A 20,816-nucleotide genomic window follows, 5' to 3' on the forward strand; every position below is an offset into this window, starting at 1 on the left:
GGTGAATATTTGACATTGTTCAGCATTCTGTCCATCACTTGTTCTTTTTGCATTTTTCAAAAGTTGGCATTTTTTTGCTCTTATACCTGTGTGCCTACAGCCTGTCTTCAATAAACGTCTTGGCTGGGGTGACAGCTGGTTTCCTGCATTTCTTCTAGTCAGTCTCACACAAAGAAAATATGTATGTGTGACTGAGAGTCCATCTGCGTGTTGATTGGCCATCCTGGGCAGGGTGGGAGGGAGCAGCTGACACTTACACCTGTAGTGAGTCTGGAGCCAGGGCAGGAAGGGAGGACCTCTGTGCACTTTAAAGACCACTCTTTGAAGTCACTCCCATTTCAAAGGCACCACTTGGTATATGAACTGGACATCTGACTCCATCAAACCATTACACTTCTGGAAATGTGGATAATCTGCTGGGAAGCAGGACTGCTGTGCTGCTGAAGATGCACATTGCTGGAATGCTGCTCTGGAAGAACAGTTTTTCTGCTGTGCTGACCTGCCTGCTGCCCTCTCTGCCTGGGTAAGAAGGACTGAACCTACACCACTTGAAACCAGAGTGGCCGGGCTTGTCTGCTTGCCTCCTGTTTGAATTCTCAGGCACATCAAAGACTTCCAGCAACCTTACAACACCACCCGGACTTTGTGATCTGTGATTCCTCCCCTGCCAAGTGGTGCCAATCCAGTTCTGAGGCCTTGGAAGTGGGTTTCCCTGTGCTGAACCAGCAAAACCCATGCATCGCAGAGGTTGTGCAGGTCAGAATTGATGCAACTCTTCCGGCGCCACCACATCACTGGTGGAGGACTTTGCATCGCAAACTACACTCCTCAATGATGACGCATCACCTTCATCACAAAGGGTTCACCAGTGATGCATCACTGACTACACAGATTAGAACAAATGCATCACCTGAATCCAAAGGGATCAATGCTGATGTGTTGCCTTCTCTGCTCCTCACATTAGGACTTTGATGCATCCTCCATCCAAAGGTTCTCTTTCAGCGAGACAAGGTTGGTCCCTGTATCTAACTGGAGCTCAATCATGGTTGACTTGACTTTTCAGATTTGACCTAGTCTAGCATGACCGGTTGCACTTTAAGCTTCTCAGCTCTGTACTTGCAGATATTCCATGAAAAGTCACATCTCAACTTCCACTTTTTGGATTTTTGTCATTTGGTCTTGTTTTGTTCAATAAATTAAGATCCATATTTCTAACCAGGTGTGGTTTTTGTGTAGTGTTTTCCCTGTTTTACAGTTTTAAGTGTTGCACCAATACTTTACACATTGCCTCCTAAGTTAAACCTGCCTGCTCTGCGCCAAGCTACCAGAGGGTGAGCACAGGTTAATTTATGGTGTGTTACTGACGTACCCTGACTAGGATTATGATTCCTACTTGGGCAGGGTGCACACCTGTGCAAACTCGAGATACAAGTTATAGCACTCTTCTGCCCGGATTTAAAAGGGCCTATTACCTCCTTGAACCACATTAGTATCAATTTTTATGATGCTAATGTGGCCCAGTGAGGCTGAATTTGCTACACCATATTTACAAAGTGGCACAATGCATCCATTGCACCACTTTGTAACCCCTGGTGCCACATTATGTCTGCGCCAAGCATAATGTATGCAAGGAGGCATTCCCCCAGGGGGGAGGCCACAAAAATGGCACAATAGAATCTAGAGAGATTCCACTGCATGATTTTTAGCGGCTATTTTTAACACCTGCACAGAACAGGCATTAAAAGGGGGGCATACTATTTTTTTCAATGGGCCCCTATGTACTCTGTGGGATTAGTGCCAAAATGTGGGTGCTAAACCTGCACAGTACATCAATAGCGTAAGAAATATTGACACTACTGCCCCTACCCTATGCCATGGTGCTCTTTACATTAAGGGGCATATTTATACTTTTGCATGCAAAACTGCGCTAGTACAGTTTTGCGTGAAAAAGTATACCTCCTACTACCGCCATTCCAAGATGCCGGTCGGGCACCATATTTATAGATTGAGGGTAGCCAGTGGTAAGGCCCGGCTAATGACATCAAAAAGGATGCTAGCCGGGTGGGGGAGGCGTAGGGGGAACAGGAGGTTGTGCACCAAAGGATGACTCTAATAGGGGCAGAGGCATGAAAATGCCTCGAGCCAGACTAGCATAATTTTTTGATGTATAACCCCCATGGACATGACTCCTGTCTTAGTAAAGACAGGAGTCATGCCCACCACCCCAATGGCCATGTCCAGTGGATATATGTCCCCTGGGCATCGCCACTGGGCCCAGTGCCATGTAGGGGGGCCGAAGCCAGGCCCCCCATGGCACTTTTTAAAAAAAAGAAAGAAAAAATGACCTGTACTTAACTCACTCACTTGGGATGGGGTCCCTCCATCCTCTGGCGTACCTTTGGTGTGGGTGGGGGTGTCCCTGGGGCCAGGGAAGGGCACCTGTGGGCCCATTCCATGGTCTCTGCCCACGGAAATAGGCTCACAGGTCCCCTAACCCCTGTCCTCACCCAGGCGTTAAATAATGGCGCTAAGCAAGCTTAGCGCTATTATTTAAGGCCCCTTTTGCACGGGCGGATACATTTTGCATTAAGGCCATATCATAATTTTTTGCCCGGGAAAGCATACCTTGCGTCTCATTGACCAAGGTAGTTTCCTGCTAGCAAAAAATGACTTTAACTCCAAAACTTTGGCGCTAACACGTCTAGCACCAAAGTATAAATTTGGAGTTAGTTTTGTGCCGAATTTGCGTTAAAAAAAATTATGCAAATTCGGCGCAAAGCAAGTATAAATCTGGGCCTAAATACACTAAGGGGCGCAAGAAAAGTGGTGGTGCTTTGGATGCAGCACCACTTTTCTTAAATTTAGGCATTTATATCCAGCAATTGTCTAATCACTGATGACAGAGGCCCTACTGTGAGTAAGAAGAGAATTTTAGTATACAAACTGCAATCTTATGCCTATTGGAATTTACCTCACAGCCTGAGACGCTTTTGGTTCCTTCTAAGACAGGGCTTGCTCCCATTAAACCCCTTGTTATCTAAATGGTATGGCATATCGCCAATCTGTAATTGTTGCCAAACGGGCATTCAGGATCTTGCTCCTGCCCTCTTCATATGTTCTGCTCTATTACCCTACTGGAGGAAGTGGTTGAGGCCTATCTGTTTTCAATTATCGATTTCTTCCACTTCAATGCTCCTTAAAGCACTGTATTCACCGCCAAATGAAATGTTCTGTTTCATAATTTTTTACTTTTTAAAATGTTTCTTAAAATTATATTAATGATGTCTGATTTAGCATTTAAGTTATGGTGTATTCACTTTTAGTAATTTTATTCTATTATTCAAATAAGTCTTATGATGTTATCAAGATATAACAATTATTTTGTGTGTATGTGCCTTACTCTTCAGTTTTTGGGGACAATTGATTTGATGTTTTGTTCTTTCTTATGTGGACCTCATTGAAGTTCCATACCATAAATAAATAAAATTTTAAAATTTTAAATTAGGTAAGAAGACAGCTAGCAGCTCTTTCTTGTCCCCATGCAAATGGGAAAAGGAGTCAGACTGATACGCCCCAAATCCTATCAGGGTCCTTGGTGTATCATGTCACCATTTCATCACTACCAGATAATTTGGGTCAATTCCTACTATTTCCAAAGTGTGAAAATGAGATCCCAATTTAGTGCACTATGGAGTGTTTATGAATATCCTACACACGGCGTAATTTGTCAGATAGGAGTCAAAGGTGATTCTGGAGGTGCATCTTGGTAAAAAGCCTAACTGAGTGTCATGAACTATACACAGGATAATGTTTTAAGGGTGCTCTATAGTACTTTAGCTAGGATCTTGACATCTGCATTTATATCGCAGATGGGTCTCTGACTGGTTTGGAAAGGAAAATGGTTTTAAATGTTTTTAAATAACCTGCGGTGCCCCCCATGTAATCTGCATCTCTGAAGACCTCAGTCGAAAACAGGAGATCAAAATGTTGATGATCCTAATGATCTGTCCTACTAAACCATTAGGTTTCAGTGCTTTACCATTAGAAAATTGAAATCCCTTCTGTATTCTCTTCATGTGTGATGGCACTTTCCAGTAGTGCTCTGCCCTTGTCTGATAGTACCCCCTTAAGGATTTTTTTTTCTCGTCAGGAGACGTCTGGAATGGTATAGTTCCTTGAATCAGGTCGTGAACTGAATTGTGATGGGAACTGGATGTGCTAAGAACATGTTCATATTCAGCCCACATGGTGAGTGTGATGATTTGTGCTTCTCTATGTTTGAGTTGGGTCACCACTATATGCCCCGGGCTTTACCCTGTTCACAAGTTTGTCATTTCAGACACAGTGGAGCATTGTCCACCATGGCTGTCAAAAGTGCATTAAGATAGTTTTTTTCCTTTATTGGTCCCTTCTTAGTGCTTGTGTGGGAGCGATAATGCACTAGACATTCAAAGTTCTGATTTCCCTTTCTAAACCCATTTTTTTCATTTCTTTCTTCATGGTTGCACATGGCCAAGTGTCTTATCATATCCGCCTTCCCACTGCCTTCCCAGCAGCTCATACAGTCTGTGGAAGTGAGACTGAGGATCTGATTTAGATCTTGGCAGTAGCACCTCCAAGCTGCATCGGCAGCGGACCCAAAAAGACTGCCAAGTAGACGGTATTCTGCCCGCTGTAGTCCGATGTTACAGCTCTATAGCAGTGGACTTGCTGTGGTTCGCTGACAGAGGGAGGACATTGTGGGACCCAATGAACAGTATACAATAGCAGTGGCTGTGGAATAGTGCTAAGTGTGCTGTACTTTTGCCACATGTGTCCCCTCCACTACACACAACACAGCTCACCACATACACACTCATATCCATTGCCATTCCACCACAACACATGTATATGCCGCAAACAAAGCTTCATGCACATGCATGACACAACATACATGCACCATTGACATGTGCACCCACACATGACTCAACCACACAACCAACTCAAACACACACTTGGCTACACAAACACACTCACACACAAGTAAAACTACACACATCCCGAAAATGACAACCACTCAAAACCACTCACCTGAATGTTGCACACAGCAACACAACACAACACAACATATACAACAACATCACAGCTATATGCAGGTAGCACAGATACTCACACAACCGCAGCATCAACTCCAGCTCCCCCCCACACCCAGCCAATAGCATTGCATACATACATACACGTCCTGACAGGTACAGGCCCCCTGGCAAGGTGTACACATGGAAAGTACTGTCAATGTGATGACAGTTGAATGTACTGTCATTGTGGTGCCAGCATTAATTCGCCAATGAATCCTTGCACCATAATGACAGCTGTGTATGTGTGTGACTTGTGTACCAGTGTGCCCCCATCTGTGCCTGACCCACTGATGTCCCCAACAACAACTTTCAAAAATTACTGTGACATGCATATGCCTGCAGTGGCTCTGACCTCCTATGCGGTGCTCACCCAATGTACTCTGGCAACGCTGCATCCCTACCTTCAAGTCCAGTGACATGGGGGGGGTGTTTCCTCTGTGGGTCGGTGGCAGCATTGATGGCAGGTGTTGTCCAGTCATGTCCAGTCAAAGACAGAGGTGGAATGGGGAAAAAAGGTGAGTTTTCACCGCTTCCCCCCAATCTGCCAACTCAGACATGGTCAGATCGACACTTTTTTCTTAGCAGTAAGGCATTGTGGCGGACGGGTTTCCAGTTGAAAATTTGATGGCGGGACTGTTACTGCCAAGATCTAAATCAGGTCCTGAGTTGTTATTCAAATCCAGAAAACACTGCAGTTTATCCTACAGTGCAGCCTTCTCTGAAGGTATTTAGTATTTTTTGGCAGGTAATATGTATTAGGAGACATTCAATTACCTCCTCTTGGAATGTTAAGAAGACTTGCCCCAAGTCCAATGCTAATTGCACCGGTGCATGGTCAGGCACCCATCCTTCCAATGTTGAGAATATTAATAATAGTCTCAAGGCTGAATTAGACACATTTTCAATATGTGTTTATGTCTGCTGTGTACATTAAAGAAAGGCATATTCCTTATCTGTGGGTTTTATAATGTACCGTTGCCCCACACTATGTGATCTTCTATGATGTCTTGTAGAAGTGCTCAGTCCATGCTAATATTTCTGTCACTTGGGCAACTCATGTCTATAATTTGGTGTACTGCTAGACTCAGTCCCCCAGCTTACAATTTTCATGTGGCCAAGTTCTGTTAGGAATCAAGACAAAGTGAAGCAAAAGAATGACTTAAATTCATTAGAGGCGTAGTTCAACCCAGTGAGTAGATTGGACCCCAGAGGGCTCAGCTTGGCAAATATATACCTCTTCAGTAGGTGAATCCAGGTCTTCTGTACAGATTTTCAAATAAAAATCTCTACCCCAGATTTTTTAGAAAAGGGTAGACAAGATTCAATGTATGATATGTTAGGATGTTGGTGGGTCTACTAATATTAATCACCTTCCTCAGTTTCCCTGATTATGTTTTTTTCTTGTGTGAGTGTAGGGACTTCATGGCCAAGTGGAACAACTCTTTTTTTTACACTTTATGTAGTCCCATTGCATTTATCTTTAGGGAAATCATGTTGAGTGGCCTACAAAATGACGATTTGTGTGAACAGATGGTCCATGACCATTGTGTTCACTGATATTTGATATTATTCCTGTGTCAGAGACACCAGAAAGCTGGTTTAGATGCATAGATGTATGTTGATAAAAAGACAGAGGGTAGGGAGGGGGGGAACCTGTTCCTTAATATGCTGCAAATGTGTAGGTGGAAGATAAGTTTGGGCTCTGTAACATTTGAGTAAGTGCCACAAAAAGGATTGATCAAAATGGGGGGTGGTAAAGATGAGTCGGTTATTTATTCTATGAGGAGTTGGGGTGGACAATGGAAAATGCTGGTGGATAATGTGTATGGGAAACTATGGGATGTATTGAGGTTTCACCACTACTTGCACTATAGCAAAGTAATTGGTGAAATGAATTAATGGAGGTGCTGACCTAATAAAATCTTTAGTTATTTCAGATTGTTATATAGCCCTGCTCACCAAACGTTATCAGAGCACTTTACATACAACAGCTGATACATATTACATCAATTCTGTGAGACAGCTACCCCAATGAGGGAATAAAAAAAGGCATGAACTAGGGCATGATTAGAGAATGTAGAGCATAGTGAGAGGCAACAGAAGGAACTTATATATTAAAAACCTTTAGGTGCAACAACGCATGTTGTAAACCAAAGACACAAAAAATGGGCATTCTAATTAAATTTAAAAAACCTTTACTTTATGGTTAACTTGTTCATTAGTTTACAAAATTATACCACCTACATCCAACAGCTAGTAGGGAAGTTGAACAATGTGAACTATTACAATAAAGATTTCCTTACACCCCTCCTGGGACCTGTATCTTCCCTACTCCCTCAGAGTCCCCCCCACACCACCCTCTATCTATTGCTCACAACAAGGCAATCCCAATCTCTTGCAAACTAGTCTACCAGCAAGCAGTTTGTATCTCTTATTTGCATAGTGTCATGTGTATGTGTTGCCCTACCTTAGTAGGGCTTCTACTTTGTGATCTGTGAGGCAGCATACCCATAGGAATTTGTTCACTGTATTAGTGCTTAAGAAAGGCAATGCATGCCCCCCAGGTTTTCCCAAAGGCTGCCTCCCTCTCCTTGAGTATTTCGGAGATCCTCTCCAACCCCAGCAAGTTCCAGAGACAGTGAAGCCAAGCTTCATATTCCAGAGTTTATTTTTTACCCTATAGAGATAGGATGGCTTGTTTTGCTGCACCTAAGGTCAGGGCCACCCCTTTCCTGTGGCAGAAGCACAAGAGGAATGTGAGCTTTTTAGTCAACCTAAGGATTGTGTAAGCTGGAAATGGTGGTGTGTCAGTCTGAAACATGTTGTTAATGCTATTGAGCACTGCCATCCAGCATGGCTGCATCCTGTGGGTAGTGCTAAAGAAGATGCAAGAGTGTGCCCACTGACAGAGGTGTTTTAAGGCATGAGCAAAGTGGGCTCTGGCCCAGGGCCCCAGCCTTTCAGGTAGCCCCCAATAGTCCCAACTCTGTTCTGCAGAGTCTTGTCCGTATGGCCTTGAATCATTCTGAAACAGATTGTTTTAAATACTATTTTCCATTAATTTATTTTTGAGTGGGTGATATGTGAGAGTCTATTATGGACATTTTCAAGAAAAAAATTGTGTTTAGGTTTCATGCACATTCTTTTAGATCAAAACAGGACCTCACATAGGAGAAATAGGAGGGTAGCACTGAGATTATTTTCAGTAATATTACTGAGCTGTTTCTGTGGTACAATACTGAAAACACACATTACTGATCCAGAATATTAGATGTAAACACATTTAGAATTTGGACAAGTATGTCTGTGCACTTTCATTGACCTGGTAAAAGAGGGGATGAAAGAGATGAAATTGGAAAATAATTTCAAAGCTGTTTCAAAGAGGGGCCCTGCAAATATGTTTGTCCCAGGGACCCCAAAATCTTTAAGATGTCCTTGAAAGTTGAGTGACACACCCTCCAGCAACACAGGGACTTGTTCTGTGGGCCTGGAGTATAGAAGCAGTAGAGAACAAATTTTGTCATAGCCTCCATGCCTGCTACACTAGTTGCTGATGTGTGTGTGTGATAGAATACCTTCCTCCATGCTCTATCTGTGACCCTCGGTTACAGTTTGTGTTGTCGTTCTTTTTGCACTGCAAGTTGCAGCTGGGGTACCATTTGGAGCAGTTTATAGAGATCTGAAATCAAGTGCCTGTCATCTGATTTGGGTATCACCTGCCGAAATTTAACAAAGCTTAGTTACTTAAGACATCCCATAATTGTCAGATGTGTTGAATACCTTTAAACTCGTAATTTTGACCTATGCATAAACAGAAGTTTACACATGAGTTAGAATATAACAAAGAACTCGTAATCGGGCCATAAATATCTCAGTGGGGCAGCTATATAGCAGTGCATGTGCCAGGGTATTCCCAGTCCTCCTGCTTCTGATGGGGCATATTGTTCACATTTGGACATCCACTCTTTTTTTTCTTCCAAAAAAACCCTTCTATCACCTTTTTCATTATGGGGATTACACCCAATGGTGGTTGGAGAGGAAGGGTCTGTACCCTGTAAGGTATTTTTTGTAACAGGGTCATCTTAACATCCGTTATGCTACCTATGTATGCGTGTCCGCCCTTCTGCCAATTCTGGAGGTCTTTGCGGGTCATGTGAAGTAAGTCAGCATATTTCTGTGTTGTTGTGCACTATATCATTGAACATAGTTTAATACTTAAATGGGTAATGCGCCATTGTGTCCAGGAGAAGGGAGATTATTCTTGAAGAATGACTTATTGGTCCCTGGGGATATTAAGTCCCAGGAATAGTGAGTTCAGCTTGGTCACTTTGAGCCCTGACACAAGGTGAAATGTGTCCAACTCATGGAGTAAGGCTGGAAATGTGGTCAGCAGGTTGGTTAGCATCAGGAGAACATCATCTGCGTGGAGTGACATCTTATGTCCCAATCTACTAAATGTGCGTCCTGTGATTCGTGGGGTCCGGTGGATTACCTCAGCTACGGATTACATATATAGGGCAAATAGGAGCGGTAACAAAAGACAACCCGGATGTGTTGTCCTCTGTATCGCTATGAGATTGTACCATTAATTTGCACTCTAGCTACAGGACTCTGGTATCCGGTAAATACCCAGATCTGGAATTTGTCCCTATTCCGCTCTTGTTGAGGATCTCCTGGAGAAAGGGCTAGTGTAATCTCCCAAAAGCCTTCTCAATGTCAATAGATAGGAAAAAAGATGATATGTGGGCAAATGAGGATTTATCCATAATAAGAAGGATGCGTTTTGTGTTGTCGGAGCATCCCCTCTCCAGTGTACATCCTGTTGGTCTGGGCTGACTGCCCTGCATGTAAGGAACCAGGCAGTGGGCCATGATACCCGTGAAATTCTTCACGTCAAAATTGAGGAGGAAGATGGGGTGATATGAGGCACATGCAATGGGGTCTTGCCTGATTGTGGTATACATGTGATTACTGCTGTCTGCATCATAGGTGTGGGGGGTGAGTGTTGCAGTATCTGTAAATAAACTGTGGATCAAAAATGGGAAAAATGTCTTGTAAAAGGCTGGCAAGAATCCGTCTGGACTGAACACTTTCCCAGTTCAAGATGAGATATGAAGGTTATGACCTCTTTGATTGTTGTGTGTTTCTCAAGGTTGTCAGTTTGCTGTGGTGTGAGGGTGAGCAAGGGGACCTAGTCAAAGTAGCTTTGGGCACCCTTAGTGGTGGATAAGTCAGTTCATAAAATGTGGGGTAATATTGTTGAAACCCTTCGGCTATCCCCTCTGGGGTGTCAGTCAGGGTTTCCTTGTGGGTGGTAATAGTGGCCACATTGTCTCTCTGCTGCTGGCCTCTAAGCTTACAGGCTAACAGTTTGCCAGCCTTATTCCCATCAGTGAAATATTTGTGCTTACTATACAGTACTGCACATTCCGTGGCCTCCCAGTTTAGCACTTTAAGCTTCTGTCTCGCTGCTGTGAGTTGGCACCAGATGTTCAAGAAACCTGAATGTTTATGCTTGGACTCAAGGTCGCCTATCCTCTCTCCAGTTCCTGCTGTTGCCATTCTGTCAGGCTAGAGTTGCAATGGCAATAAATTGTTTCCTCAAGGCAGCTTCGAGTGCATCCCAAAGGGTGGTGATTTGGGACCCAAACTTTCATTCTCTGCTGGATAGGTAGTGATATGAATAGGTTCTTGGGTGTCCCAGTATCTCAGGAGATTGTCATTTAACCACCAATGCTTCTGTTGTGGGGGTTCATTGAAATCTTGTAGGTAGAGCACTACCAGAGCATGATCCAAGAGAAAAATAACCCCTATGTCTACCTGTGTTACCACTGGGTGAATTATGTTGTGTCTAAATAATAGTCCACTCTGGCATATGGCTTGTGAGACGCTGATAAAAACATTGGCCCAGATTTAAGAGGGCCTAGCACCATTCCAACGCCACATTAGCGTCATTAGGTGCAGCGCCACTATTCATACATCCGTCCCATAGAGTCTCAGTCAGTTGGGTGCTGTGTTCGCCATATGTCTACTAGCCCTAAGCCAAGTTTAGCCTGTGTCTTTGTGGGCTCCCTCCTGTCCCTCTCTTTGGACCAAACAGTCGAGATCTGCATCTATTACCAAGTTGAAGTCACCGCACTGTGAGTCTTTCTGTGACATGAGTCCTTAAGATCCTCGCGAAATAAGCTCTCCCTGTTGTCTTTAGGGGCGAATATATTGCTGCGCCATTTGTAGTGGCAGCATTCTACCTGGGATTTCAGGAACAGTGGGTAGTATTTTGCTCTTAAACGTGTTGGCCAGTAGAACCATTAGCCCTACCATCTTATTTAAGCCAGAGGATAGAACCTGCCTCTTGAACTAGCCTGAGCGGAGGTAGATGTCATAACCAGATTAATTGAGCATGCGTATTATGGAGTTGCTGTTTGCTGGGTAGTTGAGGTCCCAGGTATTAAAGCTAAGGACATACAGGTGTTGAATTGTAGCACATCTCCCGGATGAAGGTTTTTTCTGAGCCACTTTGGTCCATTCTCAAAATGTTGCTTTGTCATGGAGAGGGGGATATTTCTGGAATGTCTGAAAGCTCAAGAATTGGGGTAGCCTCTTCAAGAAAGTGGACTTCCTCTGCCTCTCTGTTCCATGTAAATAACAGTCAGAAGGGATGTGCCCAGCGATAAATCGGACTTTTGTTTTGTAGGACTGTAGTGATTAGCTTGATCTGCTGACTGTGTTGGAGGGTGCCCACAGCAAGGTCTTGGTAAAGACAAATTTTGTCCCCCTCAAATTGGACAGTGTTCAGCTGGCGTGCTGTGTCCATGATAACTTTTTTCTGGTGGAAGTGTTGAAGACATGTTAGGATATCTGGAGCCCATCCTCCATGGCCTGCTATTCTGTTGACCATAGGTGCACTATTTCGCTGTGTGTCTGTTTCTGCGAGGCCCAGTAGGATAAGCTAGAAAAGTCATTCAACAAAGAAGTCAATGTCCCATTTTTTGGCACCATGCAGGGCCCCTGGATGCAAATATTTGATCTTTGAGACCTGTGCTCCAAGGTTTTGTTTTTTCTCTTGGAGGTCCATCACTTTCCACCAATACATATCCAGTTCCTCCTCTCTTGTGTTGCTGTTACTCTCTAGGGTAGAAATCATTTGTCTGAGCTCTCCCATGTGTTAGAAAATGTCCTCAATGTCCTTCCAGACTTCCTTATACAGCATCAATATGTTTTTCCTCTATAAAGGCCCTAGTCAGTAGAGGTTCTGCACTCACTGGTGAAGATCTATGTCGGGATGGCTCCCCACTTCCAGTCAGGTCAGGGCTCCACTCACTACATGTTTGAGCTTTCTCTGAAACAGCTTTGGAAAGCATTTCCTTAATGGGTGAATCTTTGCATGAGTTTAGGGACACCATCTCTGGAATGCTATGATTATGGCAGGCTGTAACCCGTCGGTGCTTAGGGACCCCCCTATGTTTACTTTAAACAGGAATGCAAAATGTCCCAAAGCCCTCCACCCTGTACTTGATTAATATAACAGAATCTTTACAACTGTTCTCACACAATATGTTGATGAGAAGTATGTCAGAGCTGAATAACAGACCAGGGAATATGAGAGATGTCCAGGGTTCCAGCTGGGTCAAAATGCCAATTAAAAGACTACAGTTTCTCAGGGCAAGGATAACAGTAGAGCGCATGCAACATATTAGATTAGCCCAGCTGAAAAGCCTTGCAATATTTTGTATTATACAGTAGAAGAGGGTACCTATTTATATATTACTTCTGCATCCTTGATCAGACAGTATTGAGGACAATCTTTGTTCTACTTCCACAATATGGTAAGAAAAGTAAAATAGTACTGTCTCAAATAACAGCTAGGTTTCAGTCTTTCAGGAATGATCTATACTTGTTCCATTTACAATTGGATCTTTAGTCTCCAGGTTTAGCTCTCTTAGCCCATTTCTTTGTGTCATATTCCATTCTTATACTTTTTTGAAGATGTAGTGTTATGGCAAGGACAGCAGTGAAGGTCCCCTTAGGCAGAGATTTGTTTCCTCTGGGTAGTTAATACCTGGTCCACCCCCTTGCATTCCTGGCTTTGAGGTTTCAATGACTGAGAGTCTATATTGTCTACATGATGCTACAGGAACTCTGGCTTGTGTAATCCCCTGTTCTTCACGTCAATGGTCAATAACATAATGGCTGGCTCCAGTAGTCTGTAACTGGAGTCCCACATACATATGCTAGGGTTCAGCAGCAATATTTCTCTTCTTTTCTCAAGTGTGTCCAGAGATAAATGTTCCTTCGCTGCTGTTTAGCAGTCCTTGTAAGTGAAGAGGCAGGAGGTGCTGCTTCCTTGCTGCAATGAATGTTTGATGTGCCTGATGATAGTGTAGAAAAAAGGCTTTTGAAGGTATTGGAGTATTTTGTGGTTTGAGCTTTCATGTGTGTATTCTGTGGGCCCTTTGGACAATGACTCCTGCTTTCAATTTATGTTGTCATAAGTACGGAGGAGGGCCATGAGAGGAGCTTGCAGATCCGGAGAGTGGCTGTATTCTGCACTACGTGCAATTTACACAACAGGGTATTTTTAACTGCCACAAGTAAAGTATGGCCATAGTCAAGGTGACTCACGAATAGTACCTGGACAAGTTTCTTTCTAGACATCAGAGGAAGCCAAAGGCAGACTTTTTTTCAGAAGGCGCATAGTGACAAAGCAGATACCGCGGGTAGTCTGATCTTTCATAGAAAAGTTGTGATCATGCTTAATGCCCAGGTTTTTTACAACCTGCTTTAGGATTTGGGCAGGGCCAAATTCCGTTGGCCACCAGTCCGCCGACTGGAGCTCCTGACCTTTGCCAAATAGTGCAATCTCAGTTTTCCCACTGTTCAATTGGAGGCCATTTTTGGGCATCCAATAAGCAATTTCTCTCATACAGCTAGTGAACTAAGACTTAACTAGTTCCAGGTCCTGCCCACAGGAGGTGATAAGTTAAGTGTCATCTGCATATGATATGGTCCAAACCATCTAATTGACTGATGTTCTTGGCCTTGTGTGCAGCGTGGTGCCTCAATCTTGTCATCCTTGTGATGTGCCGTACCCAAACCTACCCTGATGTTTAAATACCCACTGGTACATTTTTCAGTTGCCACATTTGTGGCAAGTACTGTCTTTTGTTTCTATTTCCATTTCTACCTTCCCTTTCCCCCTTTCCTGCTTTTCCATTACTGATTCCTCATGTCTCCCCTCCTTTTTTACCCTTTTTATTGTACTTCTACTCATTTTAACTCTCATTTCCTGTTAACCTATACTTATTGTTGGCCAGTGTATTACCATATGTTGTATAATTGTTTACATTCTCAGTTATAACATGGAATGTTAGAAACTTAAATCAGCGTAGTTCTTTGACATCTGAGAAAATATTGACATGAGTCATTACTTCTCTAGGAGATTCAGAGTTACTAAAATTGAAGCAATCCTGGGTTGGTGATGTACTTGTTTGTCCTACACAGAACAAGAAGAATGGAGTTGTTATTCTTTGTAGTAAGAATCTATTATTTCACAGGAAACAGACTTGTGTGGTAGATGGATTGCTGCTAAATTATCTATCAATAAGATACCAATTACTGTTTTCAATGTCTATGCCCCAACCTAAAATCATTTTCTTTCTGGTTGGATTTAGGAAAAAACATGTGTTCAGTATAATGATGATTATCTTCTTTTAGGTGGAGATTGCTACCAAGTATGTCACACATTTCGTGATAGACAATCCACTGTTAAATGTACTCCTCATAAAATGCATAAACAGATTTGCCCTTTTCTTTCTCATAGAGCTTTAGTTGACCCATCATCATCTAGAGATTACTCATTCGTCTCTCCTGTGCACCACTCCCTTTCTAGATTAGATCACATATTTATGAACAAACAATTGTCCTGTAACCTTATCAAAGCAGAGCTTGAACCCATCCTACTCTCATACTATGCACCAGTTGTAGGTGATTATGACTTATTTCCCCCACAACCACCTCCCACTCAATGGACGCTTAGCAACTCTTTACTGTCAGACACACTATTTTCTTCCTCATTCACGTCCTTTACCATACATTTTCTTTCCAGACATCAAAACCCTCCAGTAAACCTGCAACTCCTATGGGATTCCTTTAAAGCTACAGCAAAGGGGCTTCATCATTGCTTATGTTGCATAGAAAAACAAGCATTTCCTTACCCAACAAACCACTTTGTTAGCTGATATTAAGAAATTGGAACATAAATACTACTACTCACATTCTAATGATGTAATTGATGTCAAGGTGCATTTTAATAAAATCTCCTCTGACAATTTGTTAACAAGCAGCTCCAGATATTACGGAGGCCCTAATAAAACGGGAAACCTCTAGCCAGCTATCTTCAGGTGAGGAAAGATTGTCACAAAATTGATTCTTAAATGTCTTCCACAGGTATATCATTATATCAAGAGTCAGACATTCATGAGGAAGTTGTAAAATTTTAAAAATAATTTTACACCCCTGCAATTAACCTAAATTGATTGCATCTTTTCCTTAGTTTCCAAACACTCTAATCCTAATCCAGATTTCTCTAGTTTAAAATAAGATATCTATTTCTCTCTCAGAAATTAATACAGCTTTAGCTTCACTAAATAAGGTAAAATACCCAGACCAGATGGCTTTTCTGTTGAATCTTACTCTACTTTTTCTCTCTATTACTTCCTAAATTGCTCAACCTATTCTCAGCCCTTTCTGCCCTCACTATAACAAAGGTACTTTTGTAAAAGCTTTAATTTTCCTTATGGAAAATGTGTGGATCAATCTCTGTGATAAATGTTGAATGTAAAATCTTTGTTAAACGTCTTGCTCTACGTATTAAGTCTGTCTTACCCCAGTTAATTGGAAGACAACAAGTAGGCTTTATCAAAGGTCATACGGGCTCACATAATACAGGATTATTTTTCAACATCTTAAGCAAAGCACTAAATTAAGGTTATCCTGACACGGAAAAGGCTTTCGATAGATTTAAATGGCAGTTTACGTATAAAGCATTGCAATGTCATGGTTTTAGCCCACATATTATTTCTCTCATCTCTTTTATTTATGGTTCCCCAAAGACCTAGGTACTGGCCAACAATAAATCTTCACAATACTTCTCTCTTAATAGGGGAGTGCGGCAAGATTGCCCTTTGTCTCCATTGCTAGTCATTCTTGTCCTAGGTCCATTTCTTATTAAAATTAAATTAAATATCATCAATCTCATGTTTTCATTATGATGATCATCAAATTAAAACTGCAGCTTATGCTGATAATATGCTTCTTTTTCTTTCTGACCCACAACCAGCCCTTTCTCAATATATACTCATATTTTCTGAGGTTTCTGGGTTCAAAATAAAGTGTTATTCCCCAGGGCAGCATTGAGTCTGGGTATTTCCTGTGTGGAAGCTCCTGAGGAGTATGCCTGAGGTCGATGTTCCCTATCTGGCTCTGCTAGGCGACACTAAACTCTTCCGGTGAGGGTGCTGCTCCCGGAACAGGGTGCTGCATTTTCCCCTAGTATGTGGGGATGGAGAAAAGAGTGTGGGAATTGGAGGGGCCAGGGCCTTCTCTCACTCTCATATCTTCTTCTGCAGGAGCATTGCTGTGATTGCTCGCACCAGGCCTCAACTCTGTCCAGTGCAACATGCCTGACCTAAGCAGTCTTGAATCCACGCAGAGAGGATGTCATTGTCCAGACTAGTTCCACTACTGATACATTTCCTAGGGATCATGGTTCCACAAAAAGGTCATGCAGAAATATTGTAAAAGCAGCAGAGTAGGCAGGGCCTCAACTGGCAGCATTGTTTCCACAGACTTTGGATCAAAGGGGGTCAATGCCCATCACTGGAAAAGCTGCCGGATCCAAAAAGGATGGCACCCTGCAACATTTTATTATGTTCTTGACAGATAAATATTGATAAAATAGGGGTCTTTGCCATAGGACTAAAGCAAAAGCTAAACAGAAACAATCATTCACAGTCAATGACCCAGAACGCAATAAAGAGACTTCCAACAATGTTGTACCTCTATCAAGTAGGATCTATCACAATATTTTCTTTTACCTGTGTTGTAAGAACAAATGCATGTCGCATCGTCTATGAAAGAGCTGTCTGATGGTAATGTATTTTGCTCTCTAATAAATAGAAAAGGTTACAAAGTGTTGGCTCACCATGAGAAACTCTCCAACTTTGAGGTTGCCTAGAAATATTGAATTATTGTTTAAAACACAGATGGGCACAGTATGGACCAGCGGATGACAAGATCAATCATTTTACTCACCACTGACCGTGGCTTGGAAATCACAGTTTTAAAGTCAGGCCAGGAGTCCACTAGAACCTCCATATTTAAGGGATTTCCACGGTTTATGTAGAAAACAGTTCCATAGACCTGGAATAAAGCAAATACAAGTAAATAAAACAGGTGCCAAATGGATTTTATCTCAAAGACACTGGGGGAACACAAAAACAAAGTAAATATGAACAAGGAGATGATATTACTGAAATTATTTCATCAGATAGTAGTTAACTCATGTGGGCAGATACGCTTTGGACCATATTATGGATAGAGCACACAATTCCACTGTGCGCAGCGCTGAATAATGTGCTACTTCCCCTGCAGGTGGCTTCTGTGAGTAACTACATCTGCATGAAGGAAGATGGCTGCAGTGGCCCTGTGACCTGCTGTGTATGGTCACCCATGGGAGTGCACTGGTTGTGGACCACATCCATGTGGTGCGCAGAGCCTCCTGAAAGCTCCTTTGCCTCTGCATCTTGCATCTGCACTATGACAAAGCTGTGGAAACAAAGTATTCTCTTATTTTTATGAATCTAGGCTCCCATGTGTATGAGTTAACACCCCTTGAGATGGCACCGGCAAACATGTAGACACTGCACAATATGCAGAATGGGCTTTGCAAGCAGCAGCAACCCCTTCTGTAATATCAAAGGGGGTCAAGTTGCAGAAAGTAGGTACACATGCCCATTGGGCCAGGGAGACATTTAGTGCAACATGGTCCCTGGGGTTGCATCTTAAATATGGTGCATTGTTTCAGTCAGTGCCATGGGCAGACTTAGGGGGTGATTCTGAGCTTGGCGGGCGGCGGTCATTCTGGGTTTCCCACTGGGCTGGCGGGCGACCGCCAAAAGGCCGCCCGCCAGCCCAGTGGGAAACACCCTTCCCACGAGGAAGCCGGCTCCGAATGGAGCCGGCGGAGTGGGAAGGTGCGACGGGTGCGACGGGTGAGGATGCAGAAAGTGGTAAAAAATGCCTGTGGCATCCCCAGGACAGTTGTTGTAATATGGCCCCATTGGCATTTTGATATAACAAAAGGGCGGCATATGCTTGGATGGCCCCTTCTGTAATACAGATAATACTGGTGCTATACTAGTTCCAGCATTGTTTCAAGCATGTATTTATTCAGATCAATTTGCCTCTGCAAAATGTGTATTACAGATTTGAGAAGACTGTCATTGCACTCCCCAATGGTAAGGGAAAGAGGATGAAGGTGGTCCTATAGACCCTGCAGGCACACCCCAAGAGGCAGGTAAAATCACTCATTGCACTTGCCTGCAAAGTGATCTCTGCCTTGTTTTCAAAAGTAGGCCACTTTCCTACCTGCACGGTGAAAGGAGGACAAGAGGCTACAATGTCTGGCCTGTTTTTTACTAAGGCAATACCTCCATTGCAGGCACAGGGTTGCCGTTGTGCTGGTGTAGTGTCCTCCCAATGCCTGGTACCCACTGAATGACTAGGCCACACACTGAACTGTAAATCACATCTTTATTCCTATGTGTGTACCTGCAAACCCCAACATTCTAAACCAAGCTTTAATTACACCCTTTTCTAGTGATTACGTCACACTGATACAAAGTTCTCGGGAGCCAGAAAGCTTTTGTTATAAATCATGCATGACACTGAACTGGGTAGTACACAGCATTGGTTAAACTAGTTAAATGGCTAGCAAAAAAACATAGATAGATTCTCACTTTCCTTACCCTCATAGACTCAGGGACACTCTGGGCAAGAAGCTCCTCTAGCTTCTTCCGATCCTCAGATCTCTCTAAAGCCAGCATCATGAATCAATGCAGCAGAAAGAAGGCCTCTGGAAAAAAGATTAGACAGGCCACAACAGACCAAGGTAAATATGGTCAGACCTATTTATTTTGAGTACAGTAGAATATATAGGATTCCATCACATTTTTTCCCAAAGGTGGATAGCTTCCACCTACTGGGACCACTGTTCTTTAATCCATCACTTTACAATGTAGGTTAATTGTGTGTGGTTTTGTCACCATATTTAGACTACGAGGACTGGTGATAAAAGTTTTCATTCTGTGCCACTATGTATTTAATCAGGACAATCTTCCACTGATAACGAGGCAAATAAAAGAAGATCTTGCAGCATTTTGAAGGTGAGCTTTGTAGTTGACAAGTCCCTCTATTTGGGCAGAGCATAGATATCAGCTTTGCCTTGATATAAGAATTTTAAAAAACTATCTTACAACTATCTAGCTTATGCTGTAGCTCGATGTGAGAAAGTCATCCTGTTGACCCTGATCACCCACATTTCTTTGACTGATACTGGTGGGTACTGACTCTGACTGTGCCCTGCAAACCAGGCCCAGGGCTCTGTATAAAAGGTATGTGCAAATTAGGTGTAATTATGATTGGCTCTGACAACCTACCTGTAGGCCCCTAATATATGGAAGCGCATGCAGGTTTAGGGACATCTGTGGAGCTAGGGCACCCATGAGTGCACTGCTCTAGCGTCTAGTGTCATTTTAAAGCAGGCCTGCCTTGCTGGCTGTTGTTTAAAAAAAATGATCCAAATTCAACTTTAGGATTAAAGGTAGTGCCAAAATCTACCTTATTTTTACATATGTCCTAGGTGCAGTGGCAGCTGGTGATATTTGAAAGAGGTGGGGTGTAAAGGTTTATCAGGGGTGACCTGTCACAGGCAAGCGTAGCAAGTGAGCCTGAATGTCATAAGGAGGGTTCAGGGGTGTTCTCCCTCTGAGAAAATTCTGAAAAAAGAGTGGGCAAATGTTGCTTTTTTAATTAAATTTGAAAACACAAGAAGCTTAACAAGGCAATTGTGAAAGCATAGTTATGACATCAATATAGAGATTTCATATGATAATGATGTAGGTAGCTACTTATTCACTATAACTAAACCACAGAACTTCATAACAGACTTTGAGATAACAATGCTGAGTGAGACATAGAATTCCCTATTTATTGGTATTTCTTTTCAAGTGAAATGTACTGAGAAAATACAAATTGTTATGATTTGTCGGACTGGACACAAGGAGACATCAAGGAATAAACATTGAAAGGCAGTAGGGCACCCTACAAGGTACTCTACGTCTCATTGAGGGGATGAAGAAATATGATCACATAACCCCCATCCTGATGATGGAACTCCATAAGCTCCTCTAGGTGGTCCACTACATCATCAAAAGCATCTGCATCATTTACAAACATTGCAAATGATGCAGCTGTTGTTCATGAAGCAGTGGTGGTGGACCAGCAAAGCCACCATGACCTGCTGCAGCACCCTTCTTATCTTCAAGTTGACAGGTTATCAAGTTATCAAAAAATAAAGAGGTCTTTTGGATCAGGTAGCAATTGAAATGAAAGGTGTATGAACACACAGAGCTTAATTCTTAA

General features: G+C 42.8%; 1 protein-coding gene across 1 annotated transcript in view; it reads right to left on the reverse strand.

The window, feature by feature from the left end:
- The window catches only part of LOC138287443 (glycine N-acyltransferase-like), a 308,817-nt gene that overhangs the window by 160,615 nt on the left and 127,386 nt on the right, over positions 1 to 20,816 (reverse strand). Inside the window, exons 2-3 of the mRNA XM_069227870.1 lie at positions 19,142 to 19,248; positions 17,427 to 17,534 (exon numbers count right to left, since the gene is read on the reverse strand). Of these exons, the coding sequence (XP_069083971.1) occupies positions 17,427 to 17,534; positions 19,142 to 19,222 (189 nt within the window). The 5' untranslated portion in view covers positions 19,223 to 19,248. The remainder of the gene's footprint in view (positions 1 to 17,426; positions 17,535 to 19,141; positions 19,249 to 20,816) is intronic.

This window comes from Pleurodeles waltl, chromosome 4_1 (genome assembly GCF_031143425.1).
Source record: "Pleurodeles waltl isolate 20211129_DDA chromosome 4_1, aPleWal1.hap1.20221129, whole genome shotgun sequence".
NCBI classification, from domain to species: Eukaryota; Metazoa; Chordata; class Amphibia; order Caudata; family Salamandridae; genus Pleurodeles; species Pleurodeles waltl.